At 36.1% G+C, this 25,531-nt stretch overlaps 1 protein-coding gene across 1 annotated transcript in view; it reads right to left on the bottom strand.

The window, feature by feature from the left end:
• Nucleotides 1-286: 286 nt before the first annotated feature.
• Nucleotides 287-25,531, bottom strand: part of KIF20B (kinesin family member 20B) — a gene marked incomplete at both ends in the record, with an annotated part of 39,431 nt that continues 14,186 nt past the window's right edge. Inside the window, 19 exons of the mRNA XM_082002593.1 lie at nucleotides 287-364; nucleotides 1,668-1,810; nucleotides 3,342-3,486; nucleotides 4,129-4,212; nucleotides 6,453-6,656; nucleotides 7,154-7,276; nucleotides 9,171-9,335; nucleotides 9,908-10,084; nucleotides 11,123-11,278; nucleotides 12,301-12,437; nucleotides 12,743-12,868; nucleotides 13,702-13,762; nucleotides 14,822-14,944; nucleotides 16,013-16,151; nucleotides 16,412-17,618; nucleotides 22,005-22,170; nucleotides 23,737-23,856; nucleotides 24,054-24,115; nucleotides 24,723-24,999. Of these exons, the coding sequence (XP_081858719.1) occupies nucleotides 287-364; nucleotides 1,668-1,810; nucleotides 3,342-3,486; nucleotides 4,129-4,212; nucleotides 6,453-6,656; nucleotides 7,154-7,276; nucleotides 9,171-9,335; nucleotides 9,908-10,084; nucleotides 11,123-11,278; nucleotides 12,301-12,437; nucleotides 12,743-12,868; nucleotides 13,702-13,762; nucleotides 14,822-14,944; nucleotides 16,013-16,151; nucleotides 16,412-17,618; nucleotides 22,005-22,170; nucleotides 23,737-23,856; nucleotides 24,054-24,115; nucleotides 24,723-24,999 (3,693 nt within the window). The remainder of the gene's footprint in view (nucleotides 365-1,667; nucleotides 1,811-3,341; nucleotides 3,487-4,128; nucleotides 4,213-6,452; nucleotides 6,657-7,153; nucleotides 7,277-9,170; nucleotides 9,336-9,907; nucleotides 10,085-11,122; nucleotides 11,279-12,300; nucleotides 12,438-12,742; nucleotides 12,869-13,701; nucleotides 13,763-14,821; nucleotides 14,945-16,012; nucleotides 16,152-16,411; nucleotides 17,619-22,004; nucleotides 22,171-23,736; nucleotides 23,857-24,053; nucleotides 24,116-24,722; nucleotides 25,000-25,531) is intronic.

Below are 25,531 nucleotides of genomic sequence, written 5' to 3'. Positions count from 1 at the left end.
AAAAGCAACTGAAACCATTCCATACATGCATAGGTCTTACTGCACAATGGGTAAATGATGAACACTTCCAAAGAACCATTCCTGAAAAAGAGATTCAGGCACAGCTTTCTTGAACAGTATTTCAGCTTTAATGGAGTCAGAACTGGAAATTATCAGAACAAGTCTATACATCTATATACAGACTTTGGAGCATGACTAAGTGTCTGTTACTTCCTATATACAATCAGCTGAAATAATACAATGCAAATATAACCCAACTAGGAAATACAAACATGCTTTTACAAGATTATTTAGCTGTTTTTGATCGTAGCCGTCGCTTGATGATTAGATGATCACTTTCCTTCTCTTTTTGTTCTATAAAGATCTGAAAAAGATATTTCAAGAGTTACTCAGCATTTCTTCAACGATAAATGATACGCACTTTAAACCCATGTAACCAACACACAGTTTTTCCCAGAAGCTGTTTGCAGAATGAAATTTGTCTATTATTTTTTAGTCAGAAGCATCCAGGATAGAGAGGTCACTTTAATGCATCATAATAAGCAACAAATACTGGGAACATAAAAAATCCTGTTTCTGCTGAAACAAATACCAAAGTCCAAGAAAAATGTGATCTGAAAGCAGTTCTTTCTTCTAATCTCTAATATTCATTTTGTGAAACAGGAAGTGTTCAGAAAACATATTTTTAGCTTAAATTCCTTTAGCTTTCTCCGATTTTCCCAGGATTCAGTCTTTTGTTTTTCCTTTCACTTCCAAGTTTCTTAGCTTCTTTTGTTCTGCATTTCTGTCATTTTCTTCACCCTCCTATGGACAGCATTTTGGTTTCTGCTGCTTTCATTCATATAATTTACAGAAAATTCAATAGGATATCTCAGTATGGGCAAACAGTCACCATAGTGAAGGAAAGAAAGGATTGAACAGAATGAAGAGGTGTACTTTCAACAGAGCAAGAGTATGCTCAGCACTATAGTTACTGTCAAAACCATTAAGTTGGATTTCAGGAAAAATACATCAAGCCCTGGCCTCTTTATAGGCTGGCTTAGACAGGGCAACACAATTTAAGTACACCCAGAAGTCTATCTAAACTGTGCTTTGGAAAAGCATAGATGTATCCACATCCTAAAGTAACCCAAATATCAGCTGGGCATAAATGGAATCGGAAATTACCTTAGATGCTCACTTGCCCTGCAAAGTTCATTGTACATGCAGACCTTTATCTTAGTGTTTCAATCATGCTATTCCAAATGTATGGATCCCTTGATGGTCTCCATTTCTATTCTCCCTTTATGCTACACTTATATAAACACCGACTAATGGAAAAACAAATTAAGACTCAATTGCTGTGGTAGACAAAAAAGTAGTCCTCCACGTACCACAGCCAAGATATCTATGAATACAAATTTAAAGATATCTCCATGATTGTTGTATCACCTATTCAGTAAGTCAAACACAGAGAGGATATGTGAGAAAACAGAGAAAATTAAGTAAAAAAGCAGGAAGACCAAAAGGAATGGTTAGGTAGAATCAAGAAATAAGTCAGTACTTTCAAACCTCTTATGCAATTTGATCAGACCTTCAGGTTTGTTCTGTCCCGCTAATAGTTTATTTTAAGCCAAGATTGCAGAAATACATTACAGTGGACAAAATAGTAACCTGTAATGACTTACCGAAGAAGCTGGGATATCTAGAGGGCAAGAAATGTCAGTTGAATACAGCTTTCTTTTAGATCGTTTTGGCTTGAGCTCATTTTCTTTGACACTTGCTGGTTCTGCAGACTTCGGAGAGCTTATTGTTGCCATCAGCTTCTTTGCTAGAAGAGAAATTTTATCATAAATCAATGTGTCACTAATTTTGTAGACTCAAAATCAATGAATAAAGCAAAGTTTATTAAAAACAGTTTAAAAATGACAGATCTAGTCTGAAGTTTCAATATAAAAATTCAGAATTTGTATTTGACTACCACAGTCTTCTATAGCTGGAAACAATTTTCTATAGCTTCAGATGCAAAAGCTTAAAGGACATATTTAAATAGCATGTTAAAAAAATCAGTTGGGATTCAGATTTCACTGGATGTCAAATACTCCAACAGGAATTGAACAACAGGCTTAACTTCTCTATATACTTGTACGGTTTTCTGAAACTAGTACTAGATCTATAAAGAGATCTGTGTATGCATGTTATGAGCTAGAAGGAAAGAAGAAATCTTGAAAAATACTAAGTTATGCAAAAGAGGGAAAAGTATAGAACATGCTAATAAAGGTTACAAATTAGAACTCATTTGCTCAAATTAAGAATTATCAGGGTGAAATTTGGAGTAGTCTGTGGTTTGGCTTCCATTGATAATGGTAAGTTGTCCTCATGGAAACAATCTGATAAACCTAGAAAATTTTAAAAATTCCACCATCATCATTAGACTGTCTTACAGCAGATAAGCAAGATACACTCTCTAGCAAGTCAAGTTTTCAAGTTGGTATGGAGGTCTTAATTTTAACGATCCACATTGAATAATGACTGACCTTGCTTTAACCAACCAGATAGTGTCTTTTAGAATTTAAAGCTGGTGATTCTTTGCATTCTCTTCTAATTTTAATCTTTTTTTTAAAAACACAATAACTCAGAGATCATATCTTACTGTAGGAAAGAGTAGAAATATATTCTTCAATGGAAAGTCCTTGCAGTTAGTCTTCCCAAGGATACGCTTAAACTTAACAAAATCTATTAATTGCTTCATAGTCAGTTTATTGAGGTCTTCCAAATATTTTCATGAGATACCAGCTTTCAGATTCTGTAGAACTAATCTTCTCCTCCCACATACGTACATAAAAAAATCATTAATGCAGTTTCCACAGAAACAAAGCGGGGTGGAAGAGGAAGAGGGATTGCTAGGGGATTACCTAGAACAAGGTAAGATTTGGAGCGTGGATTCAGCTCTTATTTTTTTTAGAGCAGTAGGTCAAGTTTCTGAAATTGTCTTTAACTATATTACAGTAAGCAAGAACAGAGTAACTCGGACATTGCGAGCTTGACAGTTACCATTGCTTTTGTGATAAATTTATATGCACATATTCCACACTCCTTGCTTTCATTCCACCTGGTTTACCTTTCACACTTAACCTAAACTTCAGAACCACCTGGTCCTTGCAATCAAGACAAACTTTTCTACTCTGCAAGATTCAATACAGCAGGCCCCAATTCAGACTCCATTATTTCATAAATGAAAGAACAACTTAATGCAGTGAACATATCCTTTAACAACATATATATTAATAGATTACAGTAGAAAAAAGCCATTCTACAATGCCCAGAGAACATGGAATAAGCCTTATTTATTCTCTACAAACCTTTAGAGTGAATAATAGTAGGAGAACTTTGAAAAAAATCTCCAATTTTTTGTAGTGTTCCATCTTTTTTAGCTGACTTTTTACTTGAAGTAGATTCTTGCTTTCTTAAGGGGTATTCTTTTCTAAACAACTGTGTAGTAGACATCTGTAACAGAAATAAAAGATCATTGTTTAAGTTGAAAATTGTCTTATCTTCACATTTAATTCTATTTTACTTGGCTTCAATGTTATTTTCAAGCTGACATTTTGAGCTTTGCTACCGACACCTCTGTTCATTATACTAACAATACTACCAAAGCAAGCAATGCAGATAATCTCATTTTATACCCAGATCTAAAAAAAAAAAAAAAAAAAAAAATCAGTTTCACAGAACATATTTAAGGGCATGAGTAATATTGGAAACTATTTGTTTCTTTGAAAAAAAATAGATTCAAATTTGTAGAGTATTTCATTAGACAAGGTGTTCTAGTTACAAACAAAAGAGGAAGAAACTGATGGGGAAAATCAGGCTACTACCCACCCTTTGAACCTGCCCAGGTTACTAAGGCCAAAATAATCTCTTTATAATTGTCATCATTGTACACTGCAGCTAGTACACATTCTTGGCAAATACATACTTACTCTCTTTGTTTAGCTTATAGAGGTTAGTAGGAAGACAACAAAAGTGTTTAAGAAACCTATTCAAGTACATAGATAAAGATAAGATACTGCTGCATAAGAATGATTGCTCCTTTCACAAGTCCACCTTTAGAGAAAAGGCCAAACTAACTTCAAAAACAGAACAAAACCAAACCATTTTCTTGTTGCTTGTAGAAGGTGAATTAGTCATAGCAGGTTTTGCATTTTTCTCATTCTCACTTTTCACGAAATCCTAAGAAAATAAATAGGATGCATTTTAACTAGGATTCTTCTGGAAAGAACAACAATTACTTATATTACAGAAGCAGACACTGTTTAAATGCTATGACTAACAGGAGGGAGGCATTGGCTAAATACTGGATAAAGGCAACTATTCAAATGTGAATTAAATACTAAACAAATTTGTGGAAGGGAACTAGAAATACCTAGAAAAACCATCCTGACATTTACTATTTTCTTCTCTCCATATTTTCTGTACTTTTGGCTTTAAGATATTTGACAAGTGAACACACAAATTGAAATTAATTCAATAAATCTAAATGTAAATTCAGATTTACAGTGACAACTATAAAAACAGGTTGGTAGCATAGTGCATAGTGCCATTGTTAAGCTGTCATTAAGACGTCATCTATTTTATGAAGTGATGCCAAGAGATTTCAGATAACTGATAGCCATACCAATGAATAAGAGTGTCAGAAAAGGGAAAGAAGATTGTGTTCTTTGTTTAGTTAGAAGGGAGTCTCTGCAAAAGATTTGGGTTTGTTTGTTTCTAAAAACAAGGTTGGTGGCAATATATGGTTATTTTAGCACCACAGGTTTCCCTTCAGTCCTTAGTTTTAATGCTGACAACGTGCTTTTCAGTTTTAGGAAAGTTAAAAAAAAATTGTGTCTTCAGTAGACTTGTGACAGTTGAAGTTACTGAATCGTTTTATAATTTATTTCTGTTTGGCAGATGTAACAGGAAAATAATATTTAAGGGTAACATTCAGATGCATAAAAGAGTAATAAAATACTTTTAAATTTAGTTCCATTTTATTGAAAAGTTACTTGGCTAAATGTTATCGCATATGGGTATGAACATGGACTACTACACTGTGAAAGGATTTAAATAGATTGGCAAAACAGTCTTCTCTAAAAACATGGATAACTACATTAGATTTTAATATATTCATCTGTAGATAAGGTTCAGTACTTTTTCAGTGCCTTCAGAAGGGTGGTTATTTTTACACCTACTCTTCCAGCAGCCTGAGAGAATAATACTCTCAAAGAAAATCGGTTCAAGACACAAGAAGTTTAAATCCGCTCTGGACATTATTCCAGAAAGTGCTGAATTCCACATGAATTAGCTCACACAGCTTTTAGCAGTTACTTTTGCAATCCAAGTTTAACAAAATGAGTTTATTGAAGTACTGTCAAACTGTCAATCACTGAAGTGATTATTTCTCTTAACTATTTTACTAAGAGATTAAAAAAAATACATCACTTGGGAATGTCCAAATGAGAAATGCTAGAAAAGCGTCAGATAGAGACAAGCTCACTCACTGAAAGATATCACTTACCACCTAGCCAAATCATCCACAAGTCATCTCCCTCATACTCATCTGTCAGCTTCAAAAGTCCTTAGAAGTATGGAGATTCATAAGTCCCTCAAGTAGGATTACAAGTATGTAAGTACCACCCCAACGTGGTCATAGGCTTTCATAGCCTTTGTAAGTGTTTTAGAGATAGCTGTGTTGGTGCTAATGCTGATAAAATCTAGAGGAAAGGAACATGCAGTTCAGGTAGGAGCAGTGAAGATTTTTACCACCTTGAACTACCGTGGAGCCTTAGTCTCATATGTAAACACCACAGCACATTAAGGCGGCTGGAGCATACAACCTAGCACAACTGAAGGAATTAAAGAGGAATTAAGGTCTACAGAAAACAGGAAGGTTCAGATGCTGGTGCAATTAGTTTTGTATAGTCCCTCTAAGTACAAAAAGATCAAAGAAAACACAGGCTGGAGAAATAAAATTAAAGGAAGTGATCTTGAAACTCTAAAATGCATTGATTAAGCCCCAAGGTTTAACTTGTAATTTCCTATTATAATTTTCTATTAGAAGAAATTATAATTGATACCAATGATTGCCTAAACCAAAAGTAGTAATTCTATAGAACTAGTCTGTAATCCCACAGATCAGAGCTGGAGACACGAACAAATGGTACCAGCAGGGAGAGAGAAATGTAAAAGGTAAAAAGAGCAAATTAGGGACAAGAGGCCAGAATCTGGATAAATTAAAGTATATGACATTATTCAACACAGGCCAGAGATCCACCACTCGTTGCAAGGAGAGAAAAGAAGTTAAATATACTTTAGCTATATCCTTAGGATCTCAGTGAAAATCAGAAGAAAGAGAACCGATTTTAACAAATGATCAGAGTAACACATTGAAAAACTGCAGAACATATTTTGTTAGTTGGTCTAGGTCATACCTCATCCATCTCTTCACTCTTTCTTTTCTTTCTTGGCTTGAGCATTTTAACTGTAACTGGTAAGGTGCTGCCCTGGTGCTTCACCTCCATCCTATTGGGTTGCAGAGGTGTGAACTGGATTTCCATCTCTGGTTTTGGGAACCGACTAGTTTTTCCATTTTCTGTGGACACTTCAGAAGAGTCAAGGACGATTTCTAAATGGTCCTGCAAACATATAATAATTTTAAGAAAACAAGTTTTAAAATAACTATGAGTTAAACTCAACTTGCCCAAGAACAGAGTTGGCTAATAAAAACATTTTTCTTCTTGACTGCTACTTCATGAAAGAGTTAGCAATCAAAAAATTACGTATGAATGGTTAGTGTCATTAGCTAACAAAGCTATACACTTTTAAACACAGGGTTTATATTTTTGTTTTCAGGTCACTTATCTAATAATCAGCCACTTCATAAGCATCAGTGAGAGGTAAGTTTTTAAGAGCACACAGTTGAAGTCAGATATAATTATTCACATGATCACATTATACAACTTTTATTTCTACCAAAGGCCATTAAATCAAGCTATCTGATCACCAAGAAAGGGATTTGCAGAATAAAACTGTAGAAATCTTCAGGCAACAAGACACGTTTTCTTCCCTGTTCTGCATTTAGCAAAATCCATACAACTGCATAAAATTTTCGAAGGTAAAGTTTTATACTAACCTCACTTAATGAAGATTCACTGCTAGGACATTGAGATAATGAATAATTCTCTTTAGCTCCATCATACCTTACTGGAATACTTTGTCCAGCTATAGGATTAGTCTTGCTTTGTTTTTCCATCAACTGCAAATATTTAGAATGAGTAAAATTTATGCAAAACTGTAAACCTCAAAATATTTTCAGTTGTCTGAAGTTACAACATAAAGCCTCAAGCACAGTCAGCTAATGAACACCTGGACTGAAAGACAACACAAGTTTAAATCAGTAACATCTATTCACAATGCAATCACAAGATGTGCCCTGCTGGGTCTCACTATTAGTCCATTTAGTTCAATATTCTGCCTCCAAGAGCAGCAATGGGAGATGCTATTTAGGGATACCATGTGTGATCCTGGCCACCTTGTCATCTGCTCCCTCCATACTCTCCCAGCACTCTCAGTTGTTGCATTAGAAGTGTCAGAGGGTACACCTCTGCCTCATCCTCAGAGTATCCATTTATTAATACATTTATGGATTTCTACTACAAATTTTTCTAATCCCTGCTGACAGTGCCTGTTTCTACCACCTCCAGAAGATCACTAGCTGCTTCACATAGGAATATGTTAACTGTTTTAAATTATCTCCTATTAGTTTCATCAAGTGCTGCCTAGTTGTTGCAGTATTTTTAGGAAGGACAGTTATGACTTCTGTTTACCCATCACAATAATAATTTTGTAAACCCTGACCAGACCCATAACCCCTCCAGTGGCCTTAACCTCTCCTAATTGGAGTGTCAGCTTCTTAGCCTCTCCTTACAAGGCAGGAGACACATCACCTTTATCACTTCAGCTTTTCTTTATGTCCACTATGTCTTTCCTGAGAATTTTTTGACTTCTGTCCAAAACTTTACCCCATTCGCTTCAACACTACACTAAGTTTCTCACACAATAATCCTGTTAGCAGTTTCTCATTCATAACATCAAGTATTGTCGCTACTGGCTTGAGGTAAATACTTCAGCACCAACTAGTCACAACAATTCTTCTCTGTAACTAATTTTATAGCAAAAATAACTAATTTTATGGTGTGCTCTCAGCTGCTATTACAAAGCTGTATAAAGCAGTAACCTTTCTGAGAGCTGTTCTATCCTCCCTCATACACCACAAGCTTTATCTATACGGCACTGGCTGTGCTGATGAAGCAGCAAGAATCTAGCTGGTCTTATTTGGCAGCAGACAGGACAACTATGAAGAGCTGCATTTTGGCATTCAGTCCAGTTCTGCAACAGTAGGAGAATCGCATCTTCTAGTGGCCAGGGGAGGGACTGCTAGGAGATCCATGTTCAGCTCTGTTCATTATTAATTAGCAGCAGAGCCACATAGCATTAATTCAATTTAGCAGGAGAACTACCTCATTAAATACTGTTCACATAGCACACAAGGGTTCAGTCAGAATCAGCAGTCTCAGTAAGGTTGCACATATTTTAATTTTTGTTCAGAAAATATGCAAACTTGATCTTTTCTTTGTGTAAACTTCAAAGATTGTTTTGGTTTGTTTTTAAGTGGGATGCAAGATACTGTTTTCTTCTTGTGAACCCCCATACGGGCTGGCAGCTCTAATTTCAGAATCACCTCTATTACCACACTATAAGTGATATCATGAAAGTAGTTTGAGCTGAAATCCCCTTAATACTGACATAACCAACCTGAGATTATGAATATCATGCCTTCAAATCTCTAGAACCTGTATTAGTTATATATCCAACAAAAAACTAGTTAAGTTCTACATTGTAGAGAGAGGTGGTATTCTATTAACTAAAGTACTTTTTTTTTTCTGAGAGCAAGCATGAAAACAGTAAGAGAGAAAGAACGAACGAACAAGAACTCAGAAGTGAAGATATAGTTAAAGTACAAAGAACTACGAAAAGTAACTTTTGAGAGATTCCCAATGTTGCTGAAATACATACTGAGAAAAGAACAAAAGAGAAGTTCTTAACAACATATCATTAGTACATGCCTTCTATAAATATAGCAAACATACCTCTTTGTTTACAGACTGATCTATTTTATCTCGTCCTTCTTCAGGTAAAGGTACTTCTGCCAAATACTGAAGGCTTTCATTGTTAATGTGTTGTTTCAATTCCTTTATGAAGTCATCTTTCTCAGCCAGCTGTTTTCTGAGTTCTTCTATATCAATTTCCTTATTCTAATAAACATAGCAAAAATTGCCATGAATTGCAGGATTGGCAAAAGAAATTAACATATACACAAGCATCATCATGATTACCTAAACAGTCAGCTATCCAACAAAAAGCCAATAATTTCAAGCGTGAGTGGCCACTATTTAAAGTGAAGAGAAGTCATATAACAGGGAAGATGTAATGCAAATTTTTTTATTTTACTCTACTTATGTAGAATTGTAAGAAGTTCACCTCCCATTTGTTCATGAAGCCTTTGGTGCTGTGAAAAAGGCAGCAAATATGATAGTCGTTTCAGATTTCTGGTCCAACTTTGCAATCAAAGGATCAAATAGACTTGGGTGTTTGTTTGAACTACTACATATTTTGAAACTTTAGTTACTGTTACAAATTCAGTTTCAAAAAAAACATAAAGCAAATCTTTTTTTTTTTTAAATTAGCTGCAAATGGTTTCATTATGACAGTGTTTAAGAACAAAAAATAGAGCCAAAATGCAAAGAGCAAATATAGTGTTTTGCAGAATTAATGGATAACAAGGAAAAAAAAAAATTCACACAGGAACAAGACAGAGAGAGATAACCTTTCCTGAATCCTTTAGTGCAGCCTGTTTCAGTTCTGCAATTTCTTTATCTTTTTGTGTGGTGGTAGAAGCCAAAGTCTTGAGCTGTACTTCCAAAGCTTCTACTAATTTATCTCTTTCTTCACGCCACTTTTGAAGATTGCTGTCCTTTTCTACCAGCTGTGCAGTAAGTCTTTCCTAAACAGGTAAAAAATAGGTTAGAATTGAACACCACTTCTACACACTATTTGAACTGTTCCGATAGTTTGGTTTCACAGTTAGTACCATTTTATGGCCTCAGTAAACTTGAGTGCCTATGTAGATCTTAAAAAGCTCACATAGAACTAGTTTCACTACAACTGTGCAAAAGGAAACCATGCTTCAATTAGGAAACCTGTATCTGCATTTATAATCTTTGTGAAGAGAATTTTTGGCAAGAACCACCACTCCCTGTTTGCTTTGTCATTTTATTATTAACAAGTCTCAAAGTCACAAAGTGGAAGTAGTCCTAAGCTGCTAACACCCTCCTCTGTTGATTGCAGGTCCAGAAAGTCATTGCTAACTACTTCTAGGTGCAAACATAGTTTTAGATTATACAGATTCATATAATAATTTCATATGCTTAAGAAATTACAACCTTGAAGCAGTCAAATGAACAGGAAAGATATCCACCTTGTTATTAACTATTAGTCACTGTACTTTGAAAGCGATAGGAGAGCAAAACCACTGGTATTTTGACCAAGTATGTTTACTCTATATCTGGAAAGAAGGTTTTTTTGGTCAACTTCTGCTTGCTTTTTTCTTCCTTCCAAAGCCTCATAGGTTTTTTTTTTTTTTTTTTTTTTTTTAAGAAAAGACAAGAAACAAATCTTATGTTTCAAGTATGTTTTCTTAGATTCATTAAAGTAGCAATTCATTTAAGTGTAGGTTACTTATTGGTGTTTTACGCACAAGATGAAGTTTGAAGAATTCATAGTGAGGTGGTGGTGGTGATAGGATAGAGAGGAACAGACATGTTAACTTACATTACATACTAAGCTTTTTCATTTTGTGGCCCTTCTATTCTTCCCCATTCATATTGAGAAGACTTCATCTAGGCTTTGCCATGTGCTAAAGTGAGGGAACTTTGACAAAGGCCATCTACCCTCAAGTGCTCACACTGTTATCACTTGATGTGAGATTTGCTCTGTGCTAAAGACACACTAGAGGACTCTGCTGAGACCTCCAGTCACTTACAATTTCTGCTTGTTGCTCTATGTGACGCTCCCTGTCCTCTGCAAATTTTCTCATTTCTCTGTTGCGATGGCTTTCAGCTTCTTTTGCTTGACTTATAAGTCCCATTTTTTCCTCCAGCCACTTCTTTCTATCATTTTGATACTTTGCCTCATTTTCCTATTTTAATGAAACCAGAAATAAAACCACAGGTAGAGATTAAGCAGAAAAAAAAAAAGTCTTAAAATCCAGATTACCATTAAACAGGTTTGTTGCAAAATGATAAAAGAAATACTAATACGGTTTTACTCCAGCATATTCCCAAGTGCATGTGTTAAATTCTCATTTTTCTTCTCTATTGAAAAAAACCTAAACATTTTCAGCACTTCTTACTCAGATTGGCATGTTTCCTGGTACAGCATTTTTTCCCTCTAAAAATGCTATGGTTAAGTCACAAAAACCATAAAAGTTAGACCAAAAGAAAAGGTAAAGAGACCCTTTTAACTCACAAATTCCCAGTTTTTTATGCTGCCTTACAGGACATGTTAGAAAACTTACTTCTACTTCAAGACTGAAAGGCAAAGAATGCAATACAATTTGAATGGTAGGCAGAGATAGTGCATACCCAAGAACATCACTTATAGCCACAGCAACTTTGCCTTCTTTCTTATCACAATCAAACCTCTTGTCAGATATTCTCCCACATAAGACAGAAAGCACCTGAAAAGCTGCTTGGAAAAAAAAAAAAAAAAATCTACTTTCTAATCCAAAGAGAATTAGAGGAAAATCCTCAGCCTAACAAGAAGGGCTTACAGGTCATACAGCAAGCACAAGATCTTGAAAGAGTTTAATTTAGTTGCCCAAGCAACTGACAGGAAAGAGGTTTGGAACGGATATCAAGAGTTGTATTGGTTAAGACAACTGTAAGAGGAGCCCAGTACAGAAGCACCATCAATGGTAGCATAACATAGGGAAGGGTGCACTCTATTATGGGGAATCAGTGATGCCATATATTACAAAGACACTGCATCCAGACTTTGCTGCACTGGTTCAGTGCAGCTTTTAGAGGAGGTTTCCTTTAGCAGTATAACAACTTGCCACCACACCCTAGCGCTTGAAGATAGTGACACACAAAAGTTTAGACTCCTAAATGGAAGTTATAGCTTTAAAACTAAGTTATGAATTACATCACCATATTTTACCTTCAGTTCTTTTTGCAGCTTTATTAATTCCTCATTTTCATTTAGGTTTTTCTCCTCATTTTGGCTCATCTTTTGCTGCCATTCACCATCACTCTGGTTATTCAACTCTCTATATTTCTGCTTCCATGCTTCCAGTTCTAGTCAGTACAGAAAATGAGGTTACATAATGTATAGTATCAAATGCATATTTGACCATATCCACATCCTTCTACTAAAGTTGCTTGGATTTATCAGCTATGACCACAAAGGAACAACAGAAGCCTTTAACGGTTACAAGTTTGTTATGTACTACATAAAATTAGTGCCTATATAACAGTGATAACAATGTTAATGTTAATAACAATATTAACAATAACACAAACAAAACCAGAAATTTAAAGCAGCTATCACAATACATGCAAAACAATTTTGCCTCCCTACTCCTTTTCCATGGAGGGATTACCTAAAACTAATCTGTTGGTCTCTTCTAATTTGGCTTCAAGCACTTGATCTTGTTCAACCTGAGTCTGTTCTTGTTCTTCTAATGTAATCCGCATATCTTCAATTATTTTTTCCTTTGCACACAGATCTGAAGATTTGAAAAAAAATTTAGAGATGAGCCTCCTTCCCAGTTCCCACCGTGCTCTCCCAAAGTGCCTTTGTTACAAGTCATTTCCCCCATGCTTTGAGATCAAAAGTTCTATTAGAAATAGAGCATCTCTACTGAACTATCCAAATCCAAAATTCTTAAGTGATTATCATCAACTTGATTAAATCAGGTGAGCCTTTCAGTGTCAACATCAGTCAGGCTATGTCTTCTATTATGAGAGAAACTAACCATTGTTCAACTGCTAAACGTTCATCAAACCTGCAGAAACTGTTACTGTGCTAGTTCATGTTTCAGCGTTTGATTTTCTTAAAATGGCAAATAAATACCAACATTTTATTAAATTAAAACTGATATAGCAAATACACAATTTCTCTGGGTCTCATTTCTGTTAAGTTTCTCATTTTGAGACTGTTTCTTTGCTTTCAAAATATATATATATACACCTGCTAATAATGATTCAATAAAAATTACAGAATCATTAAGGTTGGAAAAGACCTTCAAGATCATCAAGTCCAACCATCAGCCCAATACCACCATGCCCACTAAACCACGTCCCGAAGTGCCACGTCCACACATTTTTCAAACACTTCCAGTGATGGTGACTCTACCACCTCCCTGGGCAGGCTGTTCCAATCCAATTAGTTCCTGACTGTAACATTTTAATGTCCAGTTGGAGTTTCTCAGTATTTTAAAGTATAAATATACAAGACACTCAAAATTCATTAACAACATGACAACTCGTTAGGTTGCCATTCCACATCAAAAAAAACCCCCAAAAAACCAAAAAAAGAACAATAATGGCTTTTTCTGACCTTTACATGTTCTCTCATACTGTTTGGAGATTTCTTCCAGCTTCTCATTATTCAACTGCTCCTAAATATCACATTGAAAGTAAATTAAAGAAAATGTGTTGAAAAAAACAAATATACATGTTAGAAGTGAGTAGCTTTTCATTCTGAGCTTTGAGAAAAAATTAATAACGTATTTAAGACAAACAGTCCAGAATAAATACGTTTTTCATATAGTGTAAAGCAGCATTCAAGCCAATTAAAAAAAATGTTTAGAGGAGGGCATTACTACTAACCTAAGTGTCACTAATCAGAACAGGGTATTGGGTATGTATTTACTACGCATATTACTCTATTTAAAACAATTTGACAGTGTCCTGTAGTGAGAAGTTATTTAAACATCTTTCATTCATCCATTAAAACTAATTTCAGTTGGTGTCCTGGTTTCAGCCAGGGTAGAGTTAATTTCCTTCACAGAAGCTAGCGTGAGGCTATTTTTTGGATCTGACATGAGAAAATGTTCATAAGGTGCTGATGTTTTGAGTTGTTGCTAAGTAGTCAAGGACAGTCCAGCTTCTCATGCTGGCCTGTCATTGAGCAGGCTGGGGGTGCACAGGAAGTTGGGAGGGGACACAGCCAGGACAGCTGACTCAGGCTGGCCAAAGAGATATTCCATACCATATAACGTCATGCTCAGTATATAAAGCTGGCACGAAGAAGAAGGAAGGGGTGGAGGGACATTCGGAGTGATGGCGTCTGTCTTCCCAAGAAACCATTATGTGTGACTGAGTCCTGCTTCCCCGGAGATGGCTGAACACTTGCCTGCCCATGGGGAGTGGTGAATGAATTCCTTGTTTTGCTTTGCTTGCGTGCATGGCTTTTGCTTTACTTCTTAAACTGTCTTTATCTCAAACCATGAATTTCCTCACTTTTACTCTTCTGATTCTCTCCCCCCTGTCCCACCGTGGGGGAGTGAGCAAGCGGCTACGTGGTGCTTAGTTGCCAGCTGGGGCTAAACCACGACAGTTGGCTACTCTTATTTTTAACCAGAATTTCTGTAAACTTTCTCCTGTTGCCTAGAAAACTTGCCTCATTAATGGATTAAAAAAATTGAGAGCAAGTAAATTTAAAAAAAAAAAAATACCTTTTGAAGTTGCAGGATTGTGCGCTGTTTGATCTCTAATTCTACACTAAACTGGTTTTTAATTTTCTGAAGTTCATTAACTTTGTTCCTCAGGAATTTCTCCTCAGATCGCATCGTACATACCTGTAACAATGCACAAAGACAGGAAGTAAAGCTAACATTTAGCTATAAGCCTTTTATAATCTCTGAGTTATCTAAATAACCAAACGCTTTAAGAGAAAAATTTGGGCAAGCATCTTAGATAAATTTTAGGGGCTGGAAGTGTACTATACTGTACAATTTTCCTAGGGAAGGGTTTTCACCATAGACTATTACATTTGGCAGGGCAAAACACAAAACACAAACAAAACCCCAAAACAAACAAAAAAGCCAACCACATCCAAAAAACCAAACCCAACCCCAAACCACCAGGAAATAGCATAATCAAACTATAAATTCAACTGTTCTAAAAAGTTTCTGACATGTGATCCCATCCACTCCTTGCTACTTCTCAAATGAAGGATTTTACATGGAATGTTGAGTAGGATAAGGTCCTCAAATGTTAGGCCGCTAGGGAAGACACTTAATACTTTTTTAAGGCCTGACTTTCAAGCGCAAACTCTTGCAATAGTGCTGTGGATTTTAAGTTCTTATGATATCCCATGAGGTTCTAAGAAATCCTACTGCTCAATAAATAAATACTAACAACATTAGTAAGTTATTCCATTTTTTAATTTCTTCTCCCCAACCTTAATAGAAAATATAGCTCAGATTTTAAAAAGTCTGTAGAAGTTAGTGCTTTCCTTTTCACATTAATCCACTTTTTCCTCCCAGAGATCAGCATTTTCCACAAGTCTGAAGTTTAAGGCTTTGAGGTCAGAGCAAATCTCAATAGAAGACTACTGTTGCTATAAAGATTACAGAGTCCTTCCCCATAACCAGATTAGCCATAGTTTTCACAAACCTTTTTCAAGTGCATTAATACAATGCACTTCCCCCCCCTCCAAAATCGGTACTAATCTATGTTTTGACATTTGGTCTTAACTTTAGCTTACAGCTTCAATGGCAATGTAACTTAAGATTCACTGTTACTCTAAACATATCACTCAAAATAGCTTTATTATGAATCCTTGAGATTTGTGAAAACAGGTTTTAATAACAGAACCCCAAGCATAAACTTGCAGAAGAAACATTTGGCCTATGGTTACCAACCTCTTTTTGTACTTGCTGAATTTGTTTCTTGGCATCAGAAAATTTCTCTTTCAAATCCGTATATTCTTCCTCTTTCCTCTGCAAATCTTTTTTCAATCCCCTTACAAGGTCAGAGCTCTCAGAAAGATCTTTACGTAGCCTTGTATTAGAAATTAACAGACATAAATAACATTAGTGTTGCACATCTCAGAAACAGCTTTTACACATTAACTCAGGCTCTTTGACTGCTGGTTTTACTCATTAATAGAATCTCAGATCTATCAGATCAATGAGAAAGCCTTGGTTAATGATGTTGATAAACATGCAAATGTGTTATGTCAAAATAAACTTATGTTCACAGAAGGTAGTTTTAACTTGAGTCTATTCTCAAAGGGCTATGTTATCTCATTATTTACTTACAATTCTATGGATTGTGTTTGCTCATCCTCGTTTTTCTCCTTTTCCTGAAGGGAGTGTTTCATATTCTCCAAGCTGTTCATCAACTGCACAACCTCCTCCTTCAGATTTGATTCTTGATCATTTAATTCTTTCATTTTTTTGTCTGCATTGGCACACTTCTCTTGCAGAGCTACTGTATTGCTTTCTAAATTTAAAATAATAGATTCTTTTTCTTTAAGTAGTACTTCTAACTTCGTTACGCTGTAATCTTTAGCTCTAAAAGCCTCCAAGAGGCATTCAAGCTCTCTTATTTTTCCCTTGTAGCTGGTAACTTCCTCCGCAAACTGTGCAATTACTCTGTGATCTTCTGCAGCCTGTTTTTCAAAATCCTGAGTTTTCTTCTGGATTTGCTCTTGTAACTGATTGATAAGATCTTTTTCGTTTATGGACTGATGATCTTGATTGGCAATCTCACTTAATTTTATTTTTTGTTGATTATTGTAATTTTCAGTGTCATCAAGTCCCTTCTTTAAGTCTTCAACTTGTTGAAGCAGTTCTTGAATCCGCTGACTTTTTTGTGAAGAAGCCTTAATAATATTTTTGCATTCTTCCCAAATGCTTTCAATACTGCAGTGAAAGGAGCTCTCCTGTCTCAGATCTGCTGTAGAAGCAGTTTGGGACTGTATGCATACAGGATTCATTTGAGCTCTCTCTGATTCATCTTTTTGAGAGTCTAAGGAACCCTTTAGATTAACTAAATCAATATCCATAGCATAAGACTCTAAGTGACATTTATACAACTCATCTACTTTGGACTGCATTGCTTTAATTTGTGACACTTTATTAATTATATTTTGTTTGGCATCTTCTACTTCATTATTTAGCTGAATAATCTTTTCTTCTTGTTCCCTATTTATAGTTTTCTGTTTGTGCAGTTCAGAAACAATCTCCTGATAGTCAGCTCGACACTGTTGAAGTTCTTCACTTAAGCCAGAAGCCCTTTCTTCAGAAGCAGAGAGCTTGAGATGCAAGTTTGTTATCTGCCCACTGAACTCCTCTTTTTTGCTTTTTTCTCTTCTGCATTGTTCTTCAAGTGCAGCTAGCTGACCTTCCAAGGTTTCAGTTCTTTCCTTCAGTATTTCTGCATAGTTCTCAGAAGTATGCTTTCTCATGTATTCAGTTCTCTTTTGCTCTAGAGAGTCATCTTCCCAACTGTCCTTCATAACCCCTTAAAACCAAACAAACGTACAGCTCAGGTTGATTAAAACAAATAGTACAGGTCACTAGCAATACCAAATAGAAATCGCTATATAGAAAACAATCACCATCTGAAAGCCACACACTCTCATCATACAGCATTTTGAAGTCTTGAAGTAGTTAAAGCCCTCAATGTTTTAACATGGAATAGATGCCTCTTAGGCTTCTAGACATAGCTTGCAGCAAGAGGTGTTCAGGAGCCTTAAAGACCACTGCCATGGATCTATTCCAGCCTTCTGCTCTGCACCACTAGTAGAAAAATCTAGCAAGATTTACAAATGTGTAGTAATACCTATGACCTAGATAACAGTCATATTTAGTTTCCACCTTCACTGGTTCAACAATCCCTTTAATACAGCCAGCAATCACCCATTCTACATTTAGAAGAGCAACAGTATCGTACACTTTTCCAAAAAGTTTCATTCATACTCAATATCCCCTTACTTTAAAAATGAAGCTAAAAATCAAGCACAAGTTTTTTTGCTTAGTGTTTGGGACCCTCCTCTCTTTTTCAATTGGTTTCTAAACTAGATACAAAGATAACTATTTATGTCCACACCTAATGTGTTGCATGTAAAGTTCTCCCAGAAAGACATACAACACTCCATCACAATTCCAAATTTCCATAAATATTTTATTAGCTTAAGAAATAATACTGGCTGAAACCAGGACACTGTTTTTCCCTAAGTAATAAATAATTCTAACTAAAATCACATGCGTTTCACCACCTTCAAAATTGACTCCAGCTGTATTTCACATAAGTGTTTTAGAATCCAGCCATGTCCATTTAGTAACATGCACACTATGTTTTAGTATTAAAAAATCAAGCCTGACTAACTCTAAGAATTAGGTCACCACAACTATGTACTCCAGGGAGATACTATGGATTCTTGCAAGTACTACAACTACAGTAAGGTGGAGTTTGGCAGTCATCTCACTTTGGGAGCATTAACCACATGGGTACTGCATGGAAACACCCTCTGAACAGATCCAGGTTTTACAGAGTCACTAACAAAGAGTCATACTGAAGCATTAGCGATAGTGGTTTCCACCTCATGTCAGGTTTTGGGTTGTTTTTTTTTTTTTTTTTTTTGGCTTGTTTTTAGACTGATCAAATTCCACAGGATCATTTTTTCCTCCTGCTTTTCTGTACCCTTTCTTTTCTATTCTAATTAGACATATCAAGCATATCAAGCACTCCTGCTACATCAGACACAACAGCAGCTTCACTTTGACTTATAAAGCCATGGTTTTAAATCTTACAAGATCAAAAATTTTGGATTGGGAGAGTTTTTCTCCAAAAGCCCAGTTGCATAGTCCCAAGAAAACATATCAGGCAAAATACTGCACATTCTTCACACTGGACATGAATTTTACATAGTTCACTAAAAGGGAGAGGTATTGAGGTGTCTAAAGACATATTTTGTGATCTAAAGTACAAGATGAAAAGAGCAGCAGAGCTTAGCCCAACACCTACAGTGAGAAGGGTATGCTCATTCAAAAGATGATTTAGAAGCGATCTAGATGATGATATTATCTAGTTGATGGCACTGACAACCACAATCGCACGGCAAGGCAGGATAAATATTAGTGCAAGAAGATACATGATATTCTGTCCAGAAGCTTATGTAGGAAGTACTGAGAAAGAGAAAGCCCCACCCCAAAACATGAGAGGCAAGTCAGTGGCAGGTTGAGGGAGGCGATTCTGCCCCTCTACTTCACTCTGGTAAGACCCCACCTGGAATACTGTGTCCAGCTCTGGAACTTTCAGCACAGGAAAGACATAGACCTGTTGGAGAGGGTCCAGAGGAGGGCCACAAAAAGGATCAGAGGGATGGAACACTTCTAAGAGAGATTTGGGGTTGTTCAGGCTGGAAAAGAAGATGCTCCAGGGAGACCTTACTGCAGCCTTTCAGTACATAGAGAGGCCTTATGAGAAAGACGGTGACAGACTTTTCAGCAGGGCCTGTAGCAATTGAACAAGGTTGTAATGGTTTTAAACTAAGAGAGGGCAGATTTAGACTAGATTATACAGAAGAAATTTTTCACAATGAGGGTGGTAGAACACTGGCACAGATTGCCCGGAGAGATGGTAGATGCCCCACCCCTGGAAACATTCAAGGTCAGGTTGGACAGGGCTCTGAGCAACCTGATATAGTTGAAGATGTCCCTGCTCACTGCAGGGCGCTTGGACTAGGTGACCTTTAAAGGTAGTCATCTACAATTCTATGAAGAGTACAGAAGTGTGAACTTTAAGACAAGATATCCTATCTTCTCTCAAAATAAACTTTGGTCATAGGCCACTAGCATATCTAAATTCTATCATAAAGCCACCACAGTGTAGTTGTGCTCATTGTTCAACTGTGACAAATACATTTAATGAGAATGGTTAAATCTAAATATGTATATTAATAAATTTCATCATCATGGATCATCTAACAACTCAGTTTACGTCAGATGCTTTATATTCTCAACACCCACGAAACAAACATATTTAATATGACTAAATATCCTGTTCCTTCCAAAAAAAAAAAAAATCTCAGAGTTGACATTAATTGCCACCGTTAATTCCTTGTTTGAGAAGAGCTATCACTTTTCTTTTTGGTTGCTTAAATGAGCTTCAGTCATGAGACTACAACAAACCTACTACTATCTAGTATATCAAGGAGTCTACATCAGCTTAATTTCCTACCCCCTTCCTGTAACATTTATGTAGATGGCACCACTAAGTGGTCATGTTGGAATCCAATATTCATCCCAATCAAAGATAGTAGACACAAATCAGAGATGTGTCTGGTACACAGACAGAAACATCCCTTAAGAAAGACTTCGAGTTACACTTATTTGATCAAGTGGTACAAACATCAGAAATGCCCTACTAGATCATAGGCCATCAGTTGCCTTAGCCTAGGTTTTTTACCTCCTTTTTCTACTGTTGGTAGGCCCAGCCACTTCCTACAGACTTTTCCTGACACAGAACAATTGAACATGTTGGAGGAATGACAATATGTCCCTACTTAACCCTTTCAGTATCTATGTATGAACCTGTTGGCTGTTAGCTTGTCTAATCACTTCTGGAATCTGAGAATTACCTGCCTCTCCCACACTCTAGGGAAGCAAATATTAGAAGTTCTCTACCCACTGCATGAAGTGCTTTGTTCCATAAACTTAAGCCAATCTTCTACCAGGTAGAGTGTTCCCATGTTCTTTCACTGCAGAAAGTGATGAATGATGCTCCAGCATTCAGCTTATTCACCATCTGTATCATAAGTTTTCTGTGATCACGTGAATTTGACAAGTCTCCTTTTAACATGTTTTAACCCCCTTTATGGGGATAGATATTTTCTGCTTCCTATTTTTAATCTTATTTATCTTCTTCTATCCCATCCTCACCCAAACAATGCCTGGAAGATTTTCTTACTTGCATGTGTTCTTCATGAGTAGGGCAAAAAAGTAAGGGACACAAAGGGAAGATCTTTCATTCTTTTTGCACATGCTTTCCATAGTTCTATGAGAAACTGAAGCCCAGCTGTGTCCTCAAGTCAAGTTAGAGGCAGGCAGACCTTATAGATACCATTTTCCACAAGTCAGTCCCTTAATCTCATTGATTAATAGATTTTAATGAAATAGGTAACATAAGTAGTGGTGTCCTTTTAAGTTTCACCCTTACTCTTGAAGGTCTATAGCTGCAACTAGTTGATTCACATAATTCTAAAAAAGACTGGTAAGCTCACAGGTAAAGCAAGGAAAGCAAAAAGATTGGAATTGCAAACATGAGAGCTGCACAAAGTATGCCATCTGTGGACTTCAAATAATTTTACTTCCATTCAAGGGGAAAGCTTTTCTCCTTTGCCAGCACTGTCATCTTGACCAGAGCTGTTGTGTTCACAGCATGCATACAGAATGAAACATCAGATTTCACAGCACATACTGTATGACTGAACAATCAGTAAGTTATTGACACCTTTGATGCTTGCTTAAACAATTTTAAAAAAGCTTGAGCAGGAGATGCTACTTTCCCAGAAGTCCAGCAACAGCAAGTTTAGTACAAAAACAACTGTTAAGAAATTACTTAAGAGCTACAGCTGAGTCTGCAAGTACATTAATAGATGAGAAAAAGCAGCAGAAAGGAAAGAGTCTAAAAACTAACTTTTATTTTAAGCATTTGAGTGAACAGTATAGGACCTTCTGCAAGACAGGTGATATTTACATAACAGCTACTTCCATTTACAGTTTAACATAGTAGATTTTCTCCTCATAACATAACGTTTACGCTTCACAGTTTTGTGCTTCTGTTCTGGAATAGTAATCAAGTTTTTTTGGAAGACCCCCTGTTGAGTGATGGTAGAAATTGTACCTTTCTTTGTAGGTGGCTCTTCTTCCACAGTAGGCTTATTTTCAAAGCAACGTTTTCTTCCCACTTCCAATACAGCTTCCTCACAATCCTTGAACTCGTTGCTTTCAATCACTTCTTTAGAGTTCTTCTCTGCTAATTTTCTTTTAATGGTAGTTACAGTGTTGTCCTGTGTTAAAATACGATCAGTTTGAAGTCTTACTAAGTGAGCATTTAAAAGGCTTAGTTTTGTAAAAATATTTGCATATAAAAGATTACTGTCTGGGTAACATATATAGGGGTTGACAGAGGAACAAGTTAGAGATCAGTTACTTAAACCAAAAGCAGGTACACCTTCAGATACTAAAAAGCATGATGCTTTGCACTATGCAGAAAGCAGAGCAAGGCACTAGAAAACTACAAAATGTAAGACTTGCATGTAAGAGGAGTTTGTTTACCACCTGAAAAAAATTTCCAGCATCAAAAGGGTTGATGAAATTCCCGATTTGTTCAAAGGGCAAATGGTCAGCTCTACAAGTTCATCGCTTTCTTCCCATAGTTGGTCAAGTTGGGAGTTTTAACCACCTTCAAAGCCACAAATCATTTTTATCACAACAGATCTGATGCCATTTAAAAGCCTAGTCAGTTGTGTCATACATACTAATTGACTAAGAATAAAGTTTCTTTACTTGCAAGATGGCACAACTGGCAAGCCATGCTGGTTGCCAAGGCCCAATTACTCATCTTTAAGTACTTAATTTAAAAAAAAAACGTATAGAACACACTTGAGGTTTGTGGTCATGTTTTAAGTTTCATGCCACACAGTCTTATAGAAACACGGGACAGAGTTGGAACCTTGCTCTTGGAAGGAACAGTAATAGGAAACAGTTATCACAACTCTTATCACTCTCGCAACATTTATATTATTGAAAAGTTAAGTTGTTGTGGCACAGGGGGAGGGAAGAGAAGATTAAGTATGGTCAAACACACACGTTTACAGCTAAGTTTCCTTTAAAGTGTTGTCAGAACTACTTCAAGTTGCTGGACATCAGACTCAAAAAAACACACTTAACTGCATGTTTTAATTTTTTTTTTTTTTTTTTTTTTTAACCTGTATACATTTAGCCAAGCTAGTCTTTTGGCACTCAGCAACTAGCAGCAGACTCGCCAGTTGAAAGTTATATTAATCATATCAAAAGTAGAGGTATCCTGGCCATCCACTCTTAGTCTACTCTGTTCAATATATTCATATTATTGCTCTTTGAGAGCGTGTGTGTGCACTGTGGTGGTGGGTGGAACACACTGATTTTTGTTGCCAATTTACACAATCACCATCCTTCTCACATTATTAACTTCTAACTTCAATTAAATCTGACCTTTTGCTGCAGCATAACCTCCCTTCCTTCCTCTTCCATTCAGGCAAAAATAGAGAGACAGTGACATAATCCCTCTATTCCCAATGCTTAAGTCCTCCCAGTTTGAGATTTTTCTTTTCTTTAGAGTGGCTCTTCAGAGTGTCATCTACAGTCCTCCAATAACTCCAGAGCATTGCTTCTGAAAGTCCCATTTTTCACCCCCCCCCCCCCCAGATATTTTGCTGTAACTTTAGTTTTAATGTCAACATCACCTGCTACCATTTCAAGCAAGTAGCAATTACTTACAGAAAATTTCAATTGTCCAAAATAGTTAAGTCCATTATAAGCATAGATTTAGATTTTTTTTTTGTATAAAGAAAATTGAGATGTCTGAGACTTACATAGTCTTTTACTGTTTCTTCTAAATGGGATATCAAATCTTGTAGTCTTGTAATGACATCATCTTTTTGTTCCACAATGTCCATTAGCTCTTGAATCCTTTTATTCTGTGTATTCATTTTCTTGGAAAAGAAAGAATAGTAGTTCAGTCGTCTGTGTTAAATTGTTGAACTATACCACGCATTTAGAAGCAAGATCAGTTAAGCTAAGCTTGATATAAAAAAATAAAGCCAGAAGCATACTATAATAGCATTTTAAGCCACTGGAATTTTCTATTAAAGCAAATAAATTTGCATAAGTTTTTCCTTGAGAAAGTTACCTCAGTTGCTTCTTTAAGCTGGTCAGCAGACTCATCCAATTTAACCATCTGTATTTCAAAGTCTGTAACAGGAAAAGAAGCCTTAATCAAAGAAGCCTTCATCAAATAAGCAGCCATTACATAGTTTACTCAGTAATACATTTTTCCAGATCTTCTGGTACCTCAATAGCTTTTGAATAGATTGATTTATTGATTTATTTTCATGTTGACTTATAGGACACATTTCAAAAGCCGTTTAGGTTTTCTGCATAGGAGAACTGGGCCTAGTAACACATACAAAATATAGATCATGTCAAGATACTTCTGCTGAAACTGTATTATAAGGTATTACTACTTTTTCCTCTATGAACATCCCACAGGATACCTGAAACACTGCATCCTCAAAATCTAAAGCGCAGGGATTACAATATAACCACAAATATCAAGAATCAATAGTGTGGACATTTTACCCCACAATTCAGAAGTCTGCAATTGGCAGTTTCAAGTATTTCATCTTAAAAATGAAATAACCAAGGCCTGTGGAATTGTTCAACCTGAACATACACAAAGCAATTGGTTACCATCTCTATACATATGATTTGGCTCAAAAATCCTGTTCAACTGGATTATTATTTCTGCTTTACAGTAGTCAGTCATTTCTTTTTTCTGCCTTTCACATCACACTTATACCTCGCTCACCTTTGGTTCTCTGTGTCAGCTCTTCTTCGGTTTTGATTAGTTCATTGGTTTTCTTTGACAGCTCTTCTTTGGTCTCAGTTAGTTCAGTGGTAATTTTTCCCAGCTGTTTTTCAAGCCAACCTATAGCTTCCTGCGGGTTCTCTAGGGACACAATGTATCTGTGTGCTTCTTCTGCCTGCTTTTTTATGTCAATGACATCATTCTGCAGAGAATCAATAATGCCCTCAAGGTCAATGTAAGTGCCTGGCCCTATGCTATATTCTTCATCCTGAAAGATAATTTATATCCATTTAGAAGTGGCAAATAATTACACAGTAGCCATTATTTCTACAGAAAATTTGGAAGATCATTATGAATTCAAGCATATAAGTACAGTTAATTCTGGCTTCAAAGCCAACTTGTGGGTTCATATGCAATTTGATTGCCAGTTTCTGTCTATCTTCACACACAAGTCTCCAGTATCAAGTAACAGGTGCTTTATCTTTGTAGCATTTAATGACCCACCATCACACTTCCTTTTATATCACCAAAGTATCGCTTCCAAATTTCATGTAAGAGATAGTATTTTTTTAACCCAATGAGAACATTGATGAACACAGCAAGTGAATAGTTTTAGAAAGAACACCTGAAATGTTCATATATCAGTAAAAGTTTGTGATGTGAAATAATTTGATAAGCTACCGCAAGCTTAAGTTGCACTCAAAACACTGACTTCATATCTGGAACTCTTTGTTTTTAAAAAACAAAGAGTTCCAAACTCACAAGAGTGAGCCTTAAGTTAAGAATCTAGTGTATATACA

Source organism: Phaethon aethereus, assembly GCF_964289735.1.
Source record: "Phaethon aethereus genome assembly, chromosome: 7".
NCBI lineage: Eukaryota > Metazoa > Chordata > Aves > Phaethontiformes > Phaethontidae > Phaethon > Phaethon aethereus.
This window is presented reverse-complemented; position numbering and strand designations above follow the sequence as displayed.